Source organism: Dermacentor andersoni, chromosome 7, assembly GCF_023375885.2.
Source record: "Dermacentor andersoni chromosome 7, qqDerAnde1_hic_scaffold, whole genome shotgun sequence".
In the NCBI taxonomy this organism is placed as follows: Eukaryota; Metazoa; Arthropoda; class Arachnida; order Ixodida; family Ixodidae; genus Dermacentor; species Dermacentor andersoni.
In genome coordinates, this window is record NC_092820.1 from 165,666,544 (window position 1) to 165,686,084 (window position 19,541).

At 44.2% G+C, this 19,541-nt stretch overlaps 2 protein-coding genes across 3 annotated transcripts in view; one reads left to right on the plus strand and one right to left on the minus strand.

Moving 5' to 3' along the window:
• The window catches only part of LOC126533243 (uncharacterized), a 121,922-nt gene that overhangs the window by 95,716 nt on the left and 6,665 nt on the right, over positions 1–19,541 (minus strand). The window lies entirely within an intron of this gene.
• On the plus strand, positions 2,009–19,185 carry LOC126533241 (kunitz-type serine protease inhibitor A-like). Of its 2 annotated transcripts, XM_050180515.3 has the most exons (4): positions 2,009–2,236; positions 13,856–13,900; positions 15,270–15,509; positions 18,636–19,185. In XM_050180515.3, exons 1-4 carry the CDS (start codon positions 2,161–2,163, stop codon positions 18,815–18,817), a joined length of 543 nt encoding a protein of 180 aa, XP_050036472.1. In that variant the 5' UTR covers positions 2,009–2,160; the 3' UTR covers positions 18,818–19,185. The 2 variants fall into 2 exon arrangements, with proteins under 2 accessions (XP_050036472.1, XP_054927804.1); XM_055071829.2 differs by lacking the exon at positions 13,856–13,900.

Here is a 19,541-nt window from a genome sequence, read left to right on the forward strand (position 1 = left end):
CTTTAATAGTCGTCTTTTCAAAATAGATGTTCGTTCAAGACACATCCTTTATTCTGGTACGCGCAGCACTTTCGAGGTGAAGCCGAGCCACAAAAACACACGCCAAAGCTCAAAATCAACTCTCTCGTTGGCGTAAAACTATATAAGGAGTCATCATTTGCACACTGACGCACACTTCGCGTTGTCTTTGTCCCGCGAGCATTAAGAGCAAGGCTACGAACTTGGCAGCCTTTCAAACGAAACCGCAATAAAGCCTGCACAGTACAAGTGTTCAACTTTAAAGTGATCGCCTCGCAATCTTCAAAGACGGTGCTTATGTAATGTTATAAGTACTTCCGCCTATAAGTCATCGTCTCTCACAGCGAATTTGTCCGGAATGGAGCCCCAATCACACGAGCAGACGTTCTTATATTCAACATTGCAGCAGTGAACTTCGCGCTCAACGTAGTAGGAAAAACAGCGGTTTATATGCATTCTTTCGAATAAATATGTTTCAATAGTCGATAAGTTACTAGTGACAGAATAATACATGAGCAAAATACATTGCAAAAAGACTTACCGATGCTCTAGGAACATCTGCAGTTCGCAGTAATCAATGTAAGCACCTTTTTCCAACATTCAGAATACAGGGAACGCAGCTTCATTGTCCACTGCTCGAAACAATAAAAGATCAGGAAAGGAGTCGCAGCTGTTCCTGCGCGTTTCTGACAACCAGGTCACCTGGATGGCTGTATTAAAGCAATCTATAGTTTGATTTCAGTCGGGGCGTTATATCTCACATCCCCTTTCTTGGGACCAGCTTTCACTGCTTGACAGTAACACGACCATGGCTGACCTGGCTCTTGATTCTATCACAGCAGTTTCAGCAAAGACAGTGCTGCCTTCAGGTCCCTTACGTGCCACACGCACATGATATTTTCGCTGCGTTACTCGTCGCATGAGACTACTCGGTAAAGTATGGGCGCACATTAACCCTGAATATAAAGTGAATAGCTGGCTCGGAAATTATCACTGCTGTTCTCTGGTGAATTGTTCAGATATCTGCATATCGATCATCAGAACTTCTGTTCTGATACTCCTACTATACTGCGTTGCATGACACATTAAATAGCCTGAACAAGTTACCAGTGTACTCTTACCATTACCAATCTAAAACATTTATATGTTTCAAAATATTAGTGCATGCAAGAAAAATAAAACTGTTTTCTAAAAGGCTTTTTTGTGTGAACTTAAGCTGCGCTAGGGACGAGACACCGAAGTAGAAGAAGACAGGACAAACGCAGTCGTCCTGTCTACGTTCATCCTGTCTCCTTCTACCTCGGTGTCTCCTCCCTAGCGCAGCTCAAGTTCACAAAAAATGCCTTACCAACTAACCTCCCACCACAATCTCCAAGAGTTTCTAAAACTCATTCGGGACACTGTTTGACGTCCCTCATAAGGTATGATGCGTCGCATTGCAAAATGAATTGCATCAACAATTTTTTTAGCCTTCCGCCACTTGCATTCGCCGCTGGTCAGCTCACTACTGCAATATGAAAACCTACCTAGACTGTTCAGGTGAGATGTGTGCCGAACTTAAACAAGGAGAGCATCCTAGAAATGCACAGCTATACCCGCTATCACCCAGAAAGCATCGTCAGAGCTGCCCACCTGTGCTCTCAAATACCTAAATCAGCTGTTAGAAAGTTCAATTAAGTTTTCCTTATTTACGATGGACTGACGCCTATAGGAGTTGCCTTCGCACCCATTCCGTAGAAACACAACGCGCGGGTAAATGTAACGGGGCAGTAAAGACGACCGCGCGCGAGTCACGCAATGCTGAGTGCGACAAGTACAAGCACGATGGTTTTGGTTGGGCTGAAGCTGTTGCCCTCCCTCCTGGCCAGACCTCAGCAAGCACACGCAGTTTTTCCCCCCAAAAGAAGGAACAAAGCACTTGCTGCCCAAGTTCAAAACACTGTACGTGCGCAATATAAGTCGATAAGCCATTGTGGACGACGAGGCGACGAGGCGCGGCAGGTGTTTCAGGCAGCGCCAGAAGAGGACAATGAGAGCAGGCCGCTGCAACCCTGCTGGAAGAGCGGACAGCGCTCGGCACGCGCTAAGCTGTGAGCTTTGTGTTTTGCGGTTTTCTCCCGTAGGTGTGCGAGTGAATCCGCGATGACACCCAGAGGAATATGGTGTTGCTCCAACGGCACCGCGAACCGATTCAAAGGCCGCGGAATACCTAGTTACGGTAAGTATAGTCCCAGAAGAGCGATCGCCGAGGCAGTTCGTTCCGGATTGCAGCGTAATGCACGATGTTCGGTCTGGTGGTTTCGCGACACATTTCGCCACCTGTGTTCCACGAGCGCTGTCGCTCGTTTCCAAGCATTTAAGTGGATATTTTCGAGGAGATTTCGCTGCGGCACAAAGTTTGGTGCTTAACGAGTACACTTTCTGTGTGATCCAAGACGCCTACCCTAGATAAAGCTGATGAATCATCACCCCCAAGTTTCTTATCCCGAGGGGCTGCATGTTGTCAACACATATTTCTTGCAGCCATTATACCTCGGAAATGATATTCACATTATGGCATGTAATTTGTCGTATTTTCTCGCCAAACTGTCTGAAGCAAATAGCATAAGGAAACGGCGACCGGATACATAAGGTGTAGGTGAGCGTGGCGTACTCCAAAAAGTAAGAGAACAACCATTCACTCCAGATCTCTTTTAAACCACTTTTCACGTATCCTATACTTCGTAAAGATTTCCGTAGCGTCTAGCTTGCAGCGCTTCAAGTAAATTGCCCGTCTGATTTCGCTTTAAAGAACCGTTTGAAACATGTGCTACACGACCATTGCGTTTCTTGTGCATAAAACAGGCGTCTCGTCACTTTGTCATGCCACGCCGACGATGAATACAGCATCCATTGTCCCTGTGAAATGTATCGCCTACAAGCCCAGAAAGTTCTTCACCAACAAATGAGTATGCGTGTTTGCAACAAAAAAAAACGCTACGAGGCTTATGGATCAGAATGTTCGCTTGTTGGCCCAGAAAATATATTGTCAGAGTGGTCAACAATAGTCAAAGATGTTAACAGCGTTCTTTTAGAATTCTTTTAGAATTCTGTTAGACGTATTCTTTTAGAATTGTGATTTAATCAGTCTCTGCATTTAGGCGGTGTCGCGAACATATACATTTAGTTTCTATTTCGCGAGAGAATTACGTGAGAATGGGGGCGTACGCTTCCGTCATAAAATCTTGTGTCGTTTAAAACTACATTATTCATCATGTAACAAGAAGTTGCTGTGGCCATGGCAATCAGTAGTTGCACGAACCCCATTAGTGCAAATTATGTTCCACTTCCTTTAAATGATTACTCCTTTATAAATTTGCGTCGAAATATTGGTACCAAATTTTCAGCGCACTCAACGGGCTGCCATCTTCACCGTCGTTGTACGCTCCTGCAGCACAGTTACCGCACATAATACATCGGTGGCTTAGACTTATGACGTCGTAGTAACTTTGTTGTATAAATCGTCCATGTTGAAGTTGGGCTCCTTTCGGCTTGCTCATCGCAGGGGTAATCTCTAGTGCAGTTTTTGTGACCTCGTAGTGACGTGGAAGGCCTTCCCAAGCGCATCATTGTCTCGATCAACGCCCACGGCCTCAAGCTCTTTCGCTCAGTCTAGCCTTCGTTCTTGTCATTAAAGCGGTGAATTGCACATATTGTTTTACGAATTGACAATGAATTTTAACTGCTGTTTCGCGAGAAAATTCGTTCCCAATATCTGTAGCGTTTGCGATACCTAAGTATTTGCTCAAACGTCAGACAACGATGTGCCCACAAAGCAGCTCTTAGAGGTTAGGTACTTCGCTGATCCTTCACGTAGATGGCGTTCGATCTGCCATGCTTAACAGCGGCAGATTTGGGGCTTCATCTCGTGAAATTATCTGTTCTAAGGTATGTCACTGATTGCTACGCCAAATTGTTTTCTTATTGTCTGGGCGTTATGGCATGTGTTCAACACGTCATGGCCCTATTCAATCACATTTGTTCTTTTTACACTGTTTCCTCAATGGGTCAATTTCTTTGGTTTCAATTCATTCTAATGACTTCCATGAAATTCGTCATCCACCATTTCTATGTTGTAACTCGTCACGAAACACGTAAAGCATCCAACCCATATGCTCCATCGCTCCGTAGCTTCGAAAGCATTGCTGGAAGCTATGAATGAAAATAAAAACGGCCGAATAAAGCCAAGACTTATAAGAGTTAGGAAAGAAGTCCCCCTTGGCTCAAAGAATGCCCCTGTGTCAGATAACGGTGGGCTTCCGGTTGGGCACAACCCTCATTAAACGTTTGGTAGCACGCAGTGTCAAACGTCTAACGAGTCTCGTCTGAATCAACGCAGTTCAGAAGTTTATTTCGTGTCCCTTCTTTCCCATGCTATCTGAGAATCGGTGACGGAGATGTGTAGCTGAGCAAAATAGTTAACAAGGCTTCAGACAGCTACCTTTGTACAGCTGATCAATTTCACCAATCATTATAACTTTATGACACTTTTTTTTCGTTAATATTTTAGCTCATGAGCAGTCACCACGTATATGTATGACCTATATAGGAGAAATATGGGGGAGGCCTTTGCCCTGGAGTGGGCGTAACCAGGCTGACGACGACGACGATATATATATATATATATATATATATATATATATATACATATATATATATATATATATATATATATATATATATATATATATATATATATAGATATATAGATATATATATATATATAGATATATATATATATATATATATATATATATATATATATATATATATATATATATATATATATATATATATGTATATATATATATATATATATATATATATATATCGTCGTCGTCGTCGTCGTCAGCCTAGTTACGCCCACTGCAGGGCAAAGGCCCCTCCCATATTTCTCCAACTACCCCGGTCATGTACTAATTGTGGCCATGTTGTCCCTGCAAACTTCTTAATCTCATCCCCCCACCTAACTTTCTGCCGTCCCCTGCTACGCTTATCTTCCCTTGGGATCCAGTCCGTAACCCGTAATGACCATCGGTTATCTTCCCTCCTGATTGCATGTCCTGCCCATCCCCATTTCTTTTTCTTGATTTTAACTAAGATTTCATTAACTCGCGTTTGTTCCCTCACCCAATCTGCTCTTTTCTTATCCCTTAACGTTGCACCCATCATTCTTCTTTCCATAGCTCGTTGCGTCGTCCTCAATTTAAGTAGAACCCTTTTCGTAAGCCTCCAGGTTTCTGCCCCGTAGGTGAGTACTGGTAAGACACAGCTATTATACACTTTTCTCTTGAGGGATAATGGCAACCTGCTGTTCATGATTTGAGAATGCCTGCCAAACGCACCCCAGCCCATTCTTATTCTTCTGGTTATTTCAGTCTCATGATTCGGATCCGCCGTCACTACGCGCCCTAAGTAGAAGTATTCCCTTACCACTTCCAGGGCCTCGCTACCTACTGTAAATTGCTGTTCTCTTCCGAGACTGTTAAACATTACTTTAGTTTCCTGCTGATCAATTTTTAGACCCAATCTTCTGCTTTGCCTCCCGAGGTCAGTGAGCATGCATTGCAATTCGTCCCCTGAGTTACTAAGCAAGGCAATATCATCAGCGAATCGCAAATTACTAAGGTATTCTCCATTAACTCTTATCCCCGATTCTTCCCAATCCGGGTCTCTGAATACTTCTCTAAACACGCTATGGATAGCATCGGAGAGATTGTATCTCCCTGCCTGACTCCTTTCTTTATTAAGATTTTGTTGCTTTCTTTATGGAGGACTACGGCGGCTGTGGAAGCGCTATAGATATCTTTCAGCACTTTTACATATGGCTCGTCTACACCCTGATTCCGCAATGCCTCCATGACTGCTAAGGTTTCGACTGAATCAAACGCTTTCTCGTAATCAATGAAAGCTATATATAAGGGTTGGTTATATTCCGCACACTTCTCTATCACCTGATTGATAGTGTAAATATTGTACATTGTTGAGTAGCCTTTACGGAATCCTGCCTGGTCCTTTGGTTGACAGAAGTTTAAGGTGTTCCTGATTCTATTTGCGATTACCTTAGTAAATACTTTGTAGGCAACGGACAGTAAGCTGATCGGTCTATAATTTTTCAAGTCTTTGGCGTCCCCTTTGTCATGGATTAGGATCATGTTGGCGTTATTCCAGTATTCCGGCACGCTCGAAGTCATGAGGCATCGCCTATACAGGGTGGCCAGTTTTTCTAGAACAATCTGCCCACCATCCTTCAACAAATCTGCTGTTACCTGATCCTCCCCAGCTGCCTTCCCCCTTTGCATAGTTCCGAAGGCTTTCTTTACATCTTCCGGCGTTACTTGTGGGATTTCAAATTCCTCTAGATTATTCTCTCTTTCATTATCGTCGTGGGTGCCACTGGAACTGTACAAATCTATATAGAACTCCTCAGCCACTTCAACTATCTCATCCATATTAGTAGTGATATTGCCGGCTTTGTCTCTTAACGCATACATCTGATTCTTGCCTATTCCTAGTTTCTTCTTCACTTATTTTACACTTCCTCCGCTATATCATACTTCCTTATGTCAGCTGTCTTACGCTTGTTGATTAACTTGGAAAGTTCTGCCAGTTCTATTCTAGCTGTAGGGTTAGCGGCTTTGACACATTGGCGTTTCTTGATCAGATCTTTCGTCTCCTGCGTTAGCTTACTGGCATCCTGTCTAAAGGAGTTACCACCGACTTCTATTGCACACTCCTTAATGATGCCCACAAGATTGTCGGGCATATCTTCAACACTAAGGCCCTCTTCCTGAGTTAAAGCCGAATACCTGTTCTGTAGCTTGATCTGGAATTCCTCTATTTTCCCTCTTTCCGCTAACTCATTGATCGGCTTCTTATGTACCAGTTTCTCCCGTTCCCGCCTCAAGCATATATAGTGACCCGTGCTGCACAGGTCATGGCGGAACCCCGCCTATATTTACAGGCGGAACCCCGCCTATATTTCAATGCCATGCTCAACCACCGTTTTAACATCATGAAACAGAGCATCCGACTCGCTACTATGTTCAAGCAGCCGCCTCACGTGGCAAATAGAAGAAAAAAGTTTACGGGTTTTGTTAGTGCGAGCTCAGTGCGAGGACACAGAAGCCCGACGCGCCCAAGGGTTGTCGACCGTGTGGGAAACCGCGTTGCAAAGTATGTCGTCCCATGACAACAGCAGACACAACCGAGGCATCAAACTCGTCCTTTGTATATAAAATTTATTAATTCTAGTAACGCCGTGTACCAAATTGGATGCGTAGTGTGTAAGCAGGAATATATCGGACAAACTGAGGCCCCCTTTCACCTATGGTTCAACAATCACCGCGCGCATGTAAAAAGTATCCCTAATTTACCCTTCTCCAGGCACATTCGACTGCTAGATCACTCCTTTGAACGCGTGAGCGTCGTGCTCCTGCAGTCTAGTTTCCAACACACCCGTGCACGTGAGCAGAGAGAATCTTTTTTCATCCATAAATTTGAAACGTACGCTAAAGAAATTAATGAGAGTCCGGGGTGGCTGACGTGCCTCTAGCATATTTATTTATTTATTTATTCGGTATACCTACATCGCCTGTACGGCATTATCGTAGGGGGGTTAAAATACAGGTGGTCACAATGGAAACATATTCAGCAACATCAAAAGAATACATCAGTAAATAGAACATAGCTTAAGCACTGAAATTCGCAAAAGCGGAATAGAAACTAACAAAGTACAAAACAAAGTGAGTGACAAAGTAACTAACTAACAAAACAGAAAAAAAAAGTTGCGTATGTGCAGAGATGAATAACAGAACAATCAAAGAATATGACTCTCAATAGCATTTTCAAAACTAGAAGCTGCCATCACTTCATTAGGGAGCTCATTCCAATCGCTAATCGTGTTAGGAAAAAATGAATACTTAAACACATTGGTACGGCACTGATAAGCTCTAATTTTGTTAGCGTGGTCTCTCCTAGATGAAACGTAATGCGGCTCCTTGATGAACAGTGTTTTGTCGATACCACTTTTACTTTTATATATATTGTAAAGGAATTTGAATCTTAGGATTTTCCTGCGTGAAGAAAGAGTTTTCCAACCCAACCCTTCCCTTATTTTGGATCCTCTGGCATATGCAGTGAGGGTGCATGGGGAGCGCGAATAGATGTTCTCTACTCGCAAATTGAGACACTGGCCACTGCTTGCTGTCCCCTCCGCGTGAGCCTCAAGGGGGCGAGTGGAAAACTAATAAATCAAGTTTCCTCCACCCTGTCATGTAAGTAGTCATTCTAAGTGACTTATTGCCCCATCTGCGAATCCGCACGAACTGACGTGGTGTCAGTTGCCCATTAAACGTTCGAAAACTGTCGGACACGGAGGCTTCTTAACTCGGCTCCGTAAAACTAAGCCCAGAGACGTATTTGCTTTGCGAACCCCGCCTATATTTCTTTTTAGAATTTTTTCCGCATCTCAGTTGGACCACAATGTTGCCGAAACGGGCCATGCCTTATATATGTCTTCTGGCACTATGTTACTTTCCACAAATTCCCACTCTTCTGTCTTCCTTCCGGGCCCCTTCTCTATTGTACCCCCCGCCACCCTATTCAACTTGCCCTCTATACCCACCCTATCCAACTTGCCCAGGTGTAGTATGCAGATGAAGGCTTGAGAGTCGCGGAGCACCTTGATCTTTATATGTACGTTGCTCCAAATTGTCATCGCCTTGAAAGTTGCTTGCGTTGGTGCTGGTGCTTGTATTGTGGCTTCATCTTGGCAGTAAGCGATTTGGCTTCGTTTCACGGTCTAACTCACAGTTGCGGTATTTTCTCTATTCGTGCTGCTGATACAGAAGCTTGTTTCCACGCTGTTTCGAATTCCTGGTGATTGAGTGCTGGAGAATGACGCAGCGGATGCTGCTCGATCACGTTGTCTCAAAGAAAAGTCATCTGTCGGCGATGCCTTGGCGTCGTGCTCAATCGTGTAAAGCTTGCATTGCGGCCTCATGTTCCTACAAGAGTCGTGTGACTTGAAAGTGCGTAGTGGCCCGCGCATTCGAGACGAGCGGTGGAATCCGGCAGAAGCTTCAACGACGACATCAGCGTGCAGCTTGCTGAAGAGGTACATATTGTTGACTGATGTGTGGACGTCAAACCTGGTTCAATGTTGGATTTCGAAGGTACGAATAAGCGCGCGGATCGTTTAGTGCGCAGTGGCTTTTTCTTTATTAGGGATACCAAAGTTCGTGCTAAACGGGCAATTGCGCGTCCTCTTCGTGGGAAAATCACGGGAAGAAAAATTCCCCGAGAATCTGCTAATATGGGGCTTTGTTTCGGAATGATGGTGATCGCTACGTGGAGACTGTGTATGACTGCGGCGACCTAGTTGAAATGTCTGCAGCTCCTGGATAATGGAGAGGTCGAAAACTTTAAATTGGATGATCATTTCGTCTTTGATTTTATTCCATGATTCATCGTTTTCAAAGATGTGCGTGAGGTAGAAGCGAGATGCGTCACCGGTGACGTAATCGTTGAAATTGGCGACCATATCCCGTTGCGACCATGATGCAGCGGATGCGTGGAACTCGAAGAGGCGAAAGCAGTCTTCCACGGGCCCATCGTCCGCTGATCCGGTGTACTTGGGTATGTCCAAGGCTTGCGTTGATGCGATCATGGTGCTGGTCGGTGTCGGTGATGGAGCTCCGCGCTCTGGTTCACGCCGTTATGTTCAGTACTTGCGTGATGATGTGAAGTCGATGAGGTGGCTGCTAGGTCTTCATCCTGGCGGCTTTTGTGACGCGAGCAGGATGTTGCGGATGGAGATAAACATTGTCGTCCGAACACTGCCTTTATTCTTAATCTACTTCTTTCCCCACTATTGCACCGTACCGTACTTTTGCGCGGTTCGTCACATTATATATATATATATATATATATATATATATATATATATATATATATAGCCACATGATAAGACGCCAAGAAACAATAACACGAAAGACAGCAAAATTACCTTTCGTATTAACGTAACTAAAGAAAAGTTTAAAGAAATGCAAACGAAAGTGGATGAAAAAACTCATGAGCCCTTCCACTCGGTGAAGAACGATATATATCAGGCGAGAAAGCGTGTGCGGGATATTCGGAGTGGAAAGTAATCTTTGCAGTACGTGGCATCTGCGATAGCACTGCCGCCGCTACCTTGTAGGCACTGACGCCACGCCAACGATAGAAGCCCCACTGCTGTAAACCTGCATGTATTTCCCCTTGGACTTCTGCAGCACATGCTCCTTTTTCGCATGCTTTACAACAAAGCCCGACAAGGAGCGTTCCTGCCTAGAAGAAAGGAGCGAGCCGGCGCGCACCGCGGGTGGGAAGGGGATTATGTAGATGCCGCTTTAGCGGCCGAAGACCAATAAACAATGACGCGCTCTTTTATATATTGGGTTAATGACTTAGTCATTTATTCTAAAATATTCGTTGGAGGTTGTACAGAAGTTAATGCTCATGACTGCAGGCGGAGCCCACTGGTAGCGGGCCCTGGTGGCCCGCACTGTAAAGATCGCCGCCCTTGAGGGTTACCCGATTAACATTGCAATAAAAAAGGCTGAAAAATGCACCAGTGAAATTTTTCTTTTACATCGATGGACCTGGTTTTCACTCGCACATACGCACTGTCACAGTCTAGTGTTGCGGATATTTTCTGAAGCATGGCACTGAAGTTAGACAAGAGTGTCACTAAAATTCTCGCTATAACTGTGAAGTGGATTTTAAGAATGTAGGTGCATTGAAACACTCTAATAGAAGCTAACGTGAAGTAAACAATTTAATTAGACATTTGATGTCGGTATAATGTCCGTACAGCTGAAGTAAAACTGACTTTGCCAGTAGGCTAGAGAGAGCTTTAGCATTACTAATGTATATTTTACTATACGGTGAGCGAATATTTGAAGTTCCGAATACGAATAGTCGGTGAGTAATATTTTATTCGTATCAGAAAATGAACTATTCAGTATTTCCGAATTTCACAACTGACCAAGATATTTCGCAACAATCGACTGTTGCAATCGGATTACTGTTCTCTACCTGCTGAACAAAGTATCGCAATTTATAATTATCCCAAGTAAAACAGCGGCAAAGTTTTCAATAGCAATGCGAAAACAAAATCGGTAATGCAAGACGTTGTTTACGGTTTTCCGGGGAATGTGTGGCGTTGGTTAACGCCCCTTGGGCTACATCTTGTACACATGCATAAATACCCAAGAATGCATGGCCGTGCGAACCGCCGTCACCGTAGCACAATTGGTAGTGCAACGCGCGCATAATGCGGGTGTTGTGGGTTCGGCTCTCACCGTCAGCAATTTGTTTTTTCCCTCCATTTCCCTTTTGTTTCTCATTTTTCCACTTCCAATAAAAACTACAAATAATTTCCCCTATGCTTTCCTTTTGTTCATCATATGTCGGTTTCGTATGGTCCTGATCAACTAATATGTGCAAGCGGTCTTACAAGAACGGTGTCCTTACAAAACCAGGGCCCCTCGTTTCCTCTTCTCTTCGTCCAACACATGACAACCGGCTATTTTTTTGCGTCTGGCCTGCAAATCAGTCTTTCTTGCAGTCTATTCATGTAGCAGTTTTACTTTTTACGCTGCAATCAGCAATGTTTTCCTTGTTCATTATTGTGTCTAGGGCACGCAAATACATCATTAGTTTTTCATAACTTCTGATACTTATTCAACTGTTTATTTTTAGTTTTTGGAAAGTTGGTCATAAAGCAGCCAGTCATTATTGGAAAGCTTGTTTGCCACTAGGCTCTTAAGTTTCAAGTGGCTATTCGTGCAGTTCTTTTCATGACGGCTACAGTGATCTTGTGTATGAAAGGATTTTAATTGTGCGTGATAGTTGACTGTCTATTCAGAGCCAGCATGTTTCCAATTATGCTGAAACAAATATTCCTAATGTAACTATGTGCGTCTGCGTTTGTCTTTTCGACATTCGATAATTACTATTCGTACTCGATTCGTATTCAAAGAAGTCTATATTCGATCGCCTACTTCCATTATTTATGTAATGGTTTATGACAGCTTAAATGTTTTATTACCTTCAGATGGGAAGGTTAGAAATACAGCGCAATTCAAAAGAAGACAAGCAACGTAGTTTTGCTAGCATAAAAATGCACATAGTCTACATATAAATTATCCCCAAATTTCTTGTGCGTCTCGACTTTCGTGGTAGCAGAACTAAATTCTGCGGAACACGCTTGGCCGCATGTTGTTAACACGGCGATGACAATTACCCATGCTTAGTACAAGTCACAATCGCACATTTTCGCCCTTGATCTACCTGGAAGCGGCCGTGAAGTACTGATTGGTCCGAAAGCCGTGATAAAATGAGGCAGTTTGGTCAGTCGCGCGTGAACGAGCTCAGCCTTTCGGATATTTACGGCTTTTTCACGCAGTCGATGTCTTATTCACCTGCCCTGTTCTAAATGTGAACATAAAATTTATTCTATTCGGCTTTGGTAAATTAGCTCTCTGACGGGCTTGCGCACGTCTATCAATAGAATGGATTTATTGACACCAATGTAGCCCGCAGCACTTAAACGCATTCTAATAGGTCTTGCAAATAATAAAGAAACTTCAATTCTATGAGCACAATGTGAAGGCTATCAATGTGAAGGCAGCCATTGGTTCATCATGGCCAACATTATTGCCGCGTAGCCTATACGTCGTACCGCGAGTACCGGACACTTACATGTAGCTTTTGAATATTAGTGTGCGTTCGAGAAGGCAATTCTAACGCGATAGCGTTAAGGGCACCGTGTCGCAGAAAATCCGGCGTCGGCGTCCTGCGTCGGACGTCGTTTCGGCAAAAAGATTTGCTAATCGCCCATACGCAGACCCTCCATGTGGCGCAAGGAAGTTACTAAATTAGTTGTATTTCTCAAGCCAAAATACGTAGAAAATGCGTAAAGTAGGACTTCGTTTATGGCACAGTTGATTCCGGCTTCCAATTTTCCTATTCAAATGCATGTAAAACGCACAAATGCTCTCACTTGACAACTGATGAACTGAAATGTATAAAAGTTGTTGCATCTGCGCAAGACAGATGGGTTCTACCAACTGTAGAAAAGCAGATATAAATTTATATCTTCAAACTTTTGTGGAACTTTACTAAGTTCTGCATTAAAAAGTGAAGTAAACATATTTACATATTTGTGCCTTGGCATCCAATACAAGTATCCCGGTTAAGTAAATTTTATTTTTAGAGCAACTAACGCGGACAAACTGATCTATAAAATTAAACTTTACGTGAAATAGCTACAATGCTCACAATGTCACTGCAAATGCCGTGCTCACAAATTAGCGTTGCCTTTCAAAGTGATGTTTCATGCATCGACTATGTCCGCTTTAAATGTCTCATAGGTCCACTTCACAGAATTCTGACATTTTTTTTCTTCTGTGGACAGTGTCGTCAACTAGTTGCTTCAGTTATGTTGTTTACTTTCATTTCGCGATTTTCAAGATATCTTGCCCAAAGACAATCAGCTTAAATCAAACTATCACGTGCAATGGGCTGATTCTAACTTCTACGTGTAAATTCAGGAAACTTCACCCTTAGTGGGGCAGCAGTTACCGAGAAAAACAATTTAATCGTTTCTAAGTATTAAGAATTGAGGTGTTGAACTTAAGCTTCCTCTAGTACTGAATGACCGCTTAATTCTTGAAGAAATCTACTTGTAAGCCTTTAGGGCTTACAGGCTTATATCTAACGTGCCTCACTCCAAATACAATGATTCCCACAGGCACACACTTCTTGGCCGGAATACTGGTGTTATTAGCATGTACCGGTAAGTTGAATGCATGAAGCATGCTCATATTTTCGCAATCTTAAGTATTCAAATGCATGACGTTCATGATCATTTTTTTGCCTCAAATGTTCAAGAAAAGGGGACACAGAAACTCCCTCTCGAGAATGCCTAAGAAATTATTAAAAATGTTTTTCCACAGTTCGTTCCTAGGGTATATATATTATGGTCCATTCATTCATCAACCATTTTTCACAGGTGCGTTCATGAAGGCCCCAATTCAACAATATTTCATTGCGTAACAGTGACAGGCTTTCAAAGACGCCGTAGGGAAAAACTGTGGAATTTTTTTTTTGCCTGAATTTGTTGAATGCGAATTGTCACAGAGCATGGGTGGTGTCGGGTGCATCCGCTTTGCAATATCGCTGCAAACATTCACCGCGAAAAGCTTATTGTCCATGGGGTCCGCGAAAACACTGAAAACGTTGGAACGACGTGAACTTATGCAAGGGCTACCACGAACCACGGCTAATGGTACGAATGAATAGTTGAAGCTGTTGGTCAAAGGGCGTAAACGATGAAAACTACGAGAGTTGAAAAGGCGCATATATGCGTCGTTAGGTGCATTAAGGAGGACACCGTAATTAATGAAGCGTAACTAACGAAAAAGGTCAACTTCGGTAATTCTATGGTTGTGTATTGTATTAAGTGCCACACACAGTTTAGACCGAGTGATGCGCTTCTGAGCACTGTACGCAGGCGTGACAAAACGTCTACGTACAGTACAAAAATCCAGAGAATGGGAAAGGGAAGCGGTTTTGTACCTGTTGCCTGGTACAGAACCATTGAATAACGAATAAGCTCGTACACTCACTAAACGAAAACACGGTAATAATGCCCAAAAGGGTCACCATGGCGGTGCTATATGAACGGCTCCTCCTTGCACTGACTGACGGCTTCCCGGTATATTGGCCCTCCCGGGATAACCAGGGCTGCCCCATCGCCTTAGCTGTACACATGAACACGGATGGATTCTCACTTACGAAAGGAGTGGGTCCCGGATCATAGCAAAACAAGTTCACATTTAGACCACAAGTAACCAAATAAACAGATCATCTGGCACCCGCAATCTTGTGCACTCTTGAATTTTGTGACGTGTGCCCAAGACTACTTAAGAACGTTCTGCTGAGCCAGCTTCCAATTGTGAACAAGGGATCCGTATGGATCTCGAAATGTCATTTTTCTTTGACTATTGTCAGTCACCCGTTTCTTTTCTAACAGTGGTCTTGCCCGACCAGCAGATATTCCACCGAGCTCTCGGCAAAGGCAAAGTCTGTATATGACGCTATTGCTAATGCGCGTTGGTTTGCGAAGTTCAACTGCCGCATTCTTTTCACTTCATTTCCAACAGCCCCGACAAGAGCTCAAGGAGGGGTAGACAACACGGCCGATGTTTCAATCAATGCCACTGCTGCGAGTAACCAAACAAACTGCTTCGTGGCGCCGGAGGTTGGCCCCTGCAATGGGAGGCTCTTCCGGTACTACTTTCACTGGGGAGTGGGACAGTGTTTTCGGTACGAGTACAGCGGATGTGGAGGCACCGGAAACAACTTCAGAAGCCGACAAAAGTGCATGAGGACCTGCTGGCCATGTGAGTCTGCCATTTCTTTTTCCGGGAGCAGGGGATGTGCTCTACAGGAAGGAGTGGAGGGTGTCTCAGCTATGTACATGCTATATTTACGGTTTGAACCGTGAATGCACTTCGTCTTGCGGAATAGCTCTGCCCCACTCTAGTTATTTGTTAGCTTACCGAAATTTTAGGTATATGCTCAAGATGCATATTTCTTTAAGTTTCGTTTGTGCTATTTTCATTTGCGATCTTTCGTATATTGAGGAAAGTGACCTTGGGTTCAATTCCGAGGCCACGTTGTTATTTTTTTCAACACCAAGCATTACTTGTGGAAAACGCGTGCCGCTTTTCTCTGTAAAATTAAGCCGGCTCTCAAGTGGATGGGAATATTCCCCTTCCATGAAAAGTTCACTAACCGTGCGGATTTCCAGCAGACTGATGCGCCATTTCTGAATTTAAAGCGTGGTCCAACCTCCTTAGAACTCTACCTCAATTTTCAAATGCATCAGAGCAATCTTAATGTCAACGAAATATTATTTCCTCACATACACATGAACGCACACTTCTGTTGCCATAGATAGTATATTACGTAGTTAAACGACACTCGCGTTTTACAGGTCACAGTTTTCAGCGATAACGTCTCTGAATGATACAAATAACTCGCGAGATGTTACCGCATCCAACCCTTAAGAGGTTCGCCTTTCAGAGGTAATTGCTGCAATAATTGTTTTCACAAGTGACGGCTTTTCCTTTTGTACGTGATACCACAAGATGCCGCATCGCTTGAAGCGTGGTATAAAAGGAGGACGTCCGCTTTTATTTTTCCTTCGCGCAATATAGTCCCTAATAAACTGGAAAAACCTCATTTGATTACTCATACGTACAATAAGCAACGAAACCCCTCGACTAAGTCATGAAGGCGTACGGAAGGTGAACCCGCTAAAAAGGCACTAAAACCACCATAGGATTGCTTCAAATCGGGAAGCGTTTTCTTTCAGAGTTCTGTTTTCATTATTGGGCGCACAGTGTCGACCAGTCGCAAAAAAAAACTGGAGGCTAACGTTCACCCTTTTGAAAATTACACGCTGTGATGGTTGGGGTCGGGCATGAAATAGATGGTAGCTGGCCCATGCCGTCATCCAACTTATCCACGCTGAGGACGTTGTTGAAGGGAGAGACTTGTTCCCATCGAGAACGAGGAATGTGGGATTTATTTACATTATTTACATGAGAACGTTGCAGTTCATCAGTCTAACATGACTGAAAGAGGAATGGACCCCGAAGAGCCGACAACGGCTGCTTATAAACACTCTGTCCTCCCTAGATACCTAGGTGAGGGAAAATGGCCATTTGACCAAACGGAGCGTTCAAAGTCATCGTCGTCGACCCGCCTTTGAGGGCGAGGGTTTACGCACTCACTTCCGCACAGGTTTCACTGAACACACCGAGGTAAGAGGGTTTCTTGCAGACAGGGGTCTTGACCCGAGCAGGCGCCTCTTGATCCAAGAACTGACCCAGTAATCAGTGGCCGCCGCGTCTGACCATTGACCGACGACTTCTGGCGCCCGTGAGACAGCAGCTGAAAAATATATCTTTCCAGGAATTCCCCCGCTCCAAGCAACCCGTGGCGGCCACGACGAATCCACTAACAATACTTGGACCACCGACCGCATTTAGTCATAGCGGCGCCGAGGGGGTATTGATGCGGCACATCGTCGTCCCTATAAAACGAGTCGTCGTAGCAGGTGGGGAAGGGTTCCAAGGTCGCTTCTGGAAAGCTCGCCACCCTCGCAGCTGCGGCTGGCTGGGTAAATTTTGTAGGTCGGTACCCTTGCAGGCCGTTCATAACAACGCGAACATCAGCGCAGACACGTCAGTGTTATTTCAGGCATTACGAAGTATTTTTTGCATGCTTGGGCCGTTTCTGTGCGGTCAATGTTCTCAAGTTATTGTGGGTTGAGCAGTTCGTTCATGTGAAATACAACGTCCTTCTTCATCAACAAAATGACAATAAGTGCGGCTCGTCTACTGTTTATATTCAAGTCTTCTGGGCAGGCTGGTGTGATAATTTCAAGGTGCCGTCGACAACTGTCTTGTTTTTGCGTCCTCTACTATATCACTAAGCCTACATGGGACAAGAGTACGCATCTTTTTTTCCCAGATGTGCAGTCTACGATTTCAGGTTAGCTTCGTGTACCCTTTTAGTGTCTCCTATGTCATTTGGTATAGTGTGATAACGAAAACTAAGTTCCGATAAAGGTGAACATCTGGTAATGGGAACAATGACAAAGTTGCATACGATAAATGAGTAAAACGCTGTAAGAGTGCATCGACCTAAAGCAACACATCCCACAGAATAGCTGCACTCCTTACTTCGTGATATCACGCGTAAAGGCCGATTGTCCATGTACTTTAAATTGGTGATACGGGAGTCGGTTGCCGTGTGCGTCTTTCTCCCTAACCGCCATGTTGAACAACCCTATTGATGTCGATAAGCAACCTCAATATCACGTTCCACCAGCTTTTCTGTTATCTGGCCGGTGGTCTCTCCAAACTAAATATGCAGCATCAACCATGAAGCGCCGGTACTCACTGCAAGCGGTACACTGGTACAGAAAAAGGGTATTTTCCAGCCGAAAGCAGTTCAGCAGGTGCTTGGAGTAACGGCTAGCAAAGTCACACAGGAAAGAGACAACTGGATAACAACTTGCGCTTCTGTGGAAATCCAACAAAATTATACCTTGTACCGTAACGAAATATTCTTCTGAAGGAATTTTATACCTTACGTGCGGAAAAGCGTGCTAATGCGGGCATCTTTCTCCAATCAATATTGCACTAGTCAGATTATGACGTGCTACACTAGCGGTAATCAATAATTCGAGTATTATAACTGACGCAGGTCAGTTGTACCGGCAATCACAACCACACAACCAATCATTGACCATTGTCAAACGTCGAAGCGCTTGCTTTCTTCGATGGTCAGTGAGAGTTTATTCCTTTCAAATTTCTTCTCTTGAGACAGCGTGGGTGCGAGGTTGCTAAGGGGATAATTGTCCATGCTCAGCTGCCTTAAAATGATAAGTGATGTTGCTTACTGAGCTGTGGTCGGTGGACGATAAGTTAATCTCGATATTTCATTCTTTCCAGTGAACTATCAGATGTACTGCCGTACAGGTGTGGACCAGGGCCCATGCCAGTCGTGGTCGGTGCGGTACTACTACAGCACCGAGAAGAACCACTGCTTCCCCTTCTACTACTCGGGCTGCGGGGGAAACTTGAACAACTTCCGCTCCGAACAGGAGTGCCGGGCCATCTGCATTGCCGAGTGAAAGTGCCAAGCGCGGTGTTCGGGCAGTCACGAACCCTTGTCGAGTGTTTGGCTGCCCCGTCTACAAAAAAAGGAACTCCCAATAATCTTCAGCACTCGCCCTTGCGGCCTGCTGGAGTTTTATTTTCCAAACGCGCAGGGCGAGCGCACATTTGCTCCTATGCGCTGATGGTGAACACAATAAAATGAGGACAACGGGAATATCCAGATGGCGCTGCACAAGCGGGCAGTCCTAAGGACGCGCGGCTCGCGCCATACTTACATGTGACTGACCCGCACTCGTTCCATCAAGAATTTCTTGCGATATTTTTCTCGTTGGCCGACGCTCTGACGTCATTCGTGAGTCAAATAAACTTAGGGAAAAACCTCTTTTTAGACATGGTTAAAACTCCAACTGCACGTCTCGCGGTTGTCGTGAAGGTCACTCCTGTGCAACATGTGCGAAAGAAGACAACGCACAATACCTATTGTCGCAGGTCGCATATAGTATCTGCAGTAAGGAACATCTCTCGAAACAGAAATAACGCTCTCCTGTGTTTTACGTACTAGAACAGCTGCGGAAACGGCGCCTAAAAGCTTGAGAAAGGTGGCTGTAAAACGTAGGCTACCGTGTTTTAATAGACTATCTTGTACCAGTAAGCCCGGATTCACAATTATGCTATTCATCCAAGTAAGCGACACGAGAAACTAGCGGTTAGCTTTAAAAAGTTCTTACAGAAAACCAG

Bases quoted from the DNA above. Each gene is read 5' to 3' on its own strand.
- LOC126533241 (XM_050180515.3), top strand. From the start codon at position 2,161: ATGACACCCAGAGGAATATGGTGTTGCTCCAACGGCACCGCGAACCGA. The intron at 13,901-15,269 runs GTAAGTTGAATG...CATTTCCAACAG, and splicing joins GGTGTTATTAGCATGTACCG to CCCCGACAAGAGCTCAAGGA. The intron at 15,510-18,635 runs GTGAGTCTGCCA...CATTCTTTCCAG, and splicing joins CATGAGGACCTGCTGGCCAT to TGAACTATCAGATGTACTGC.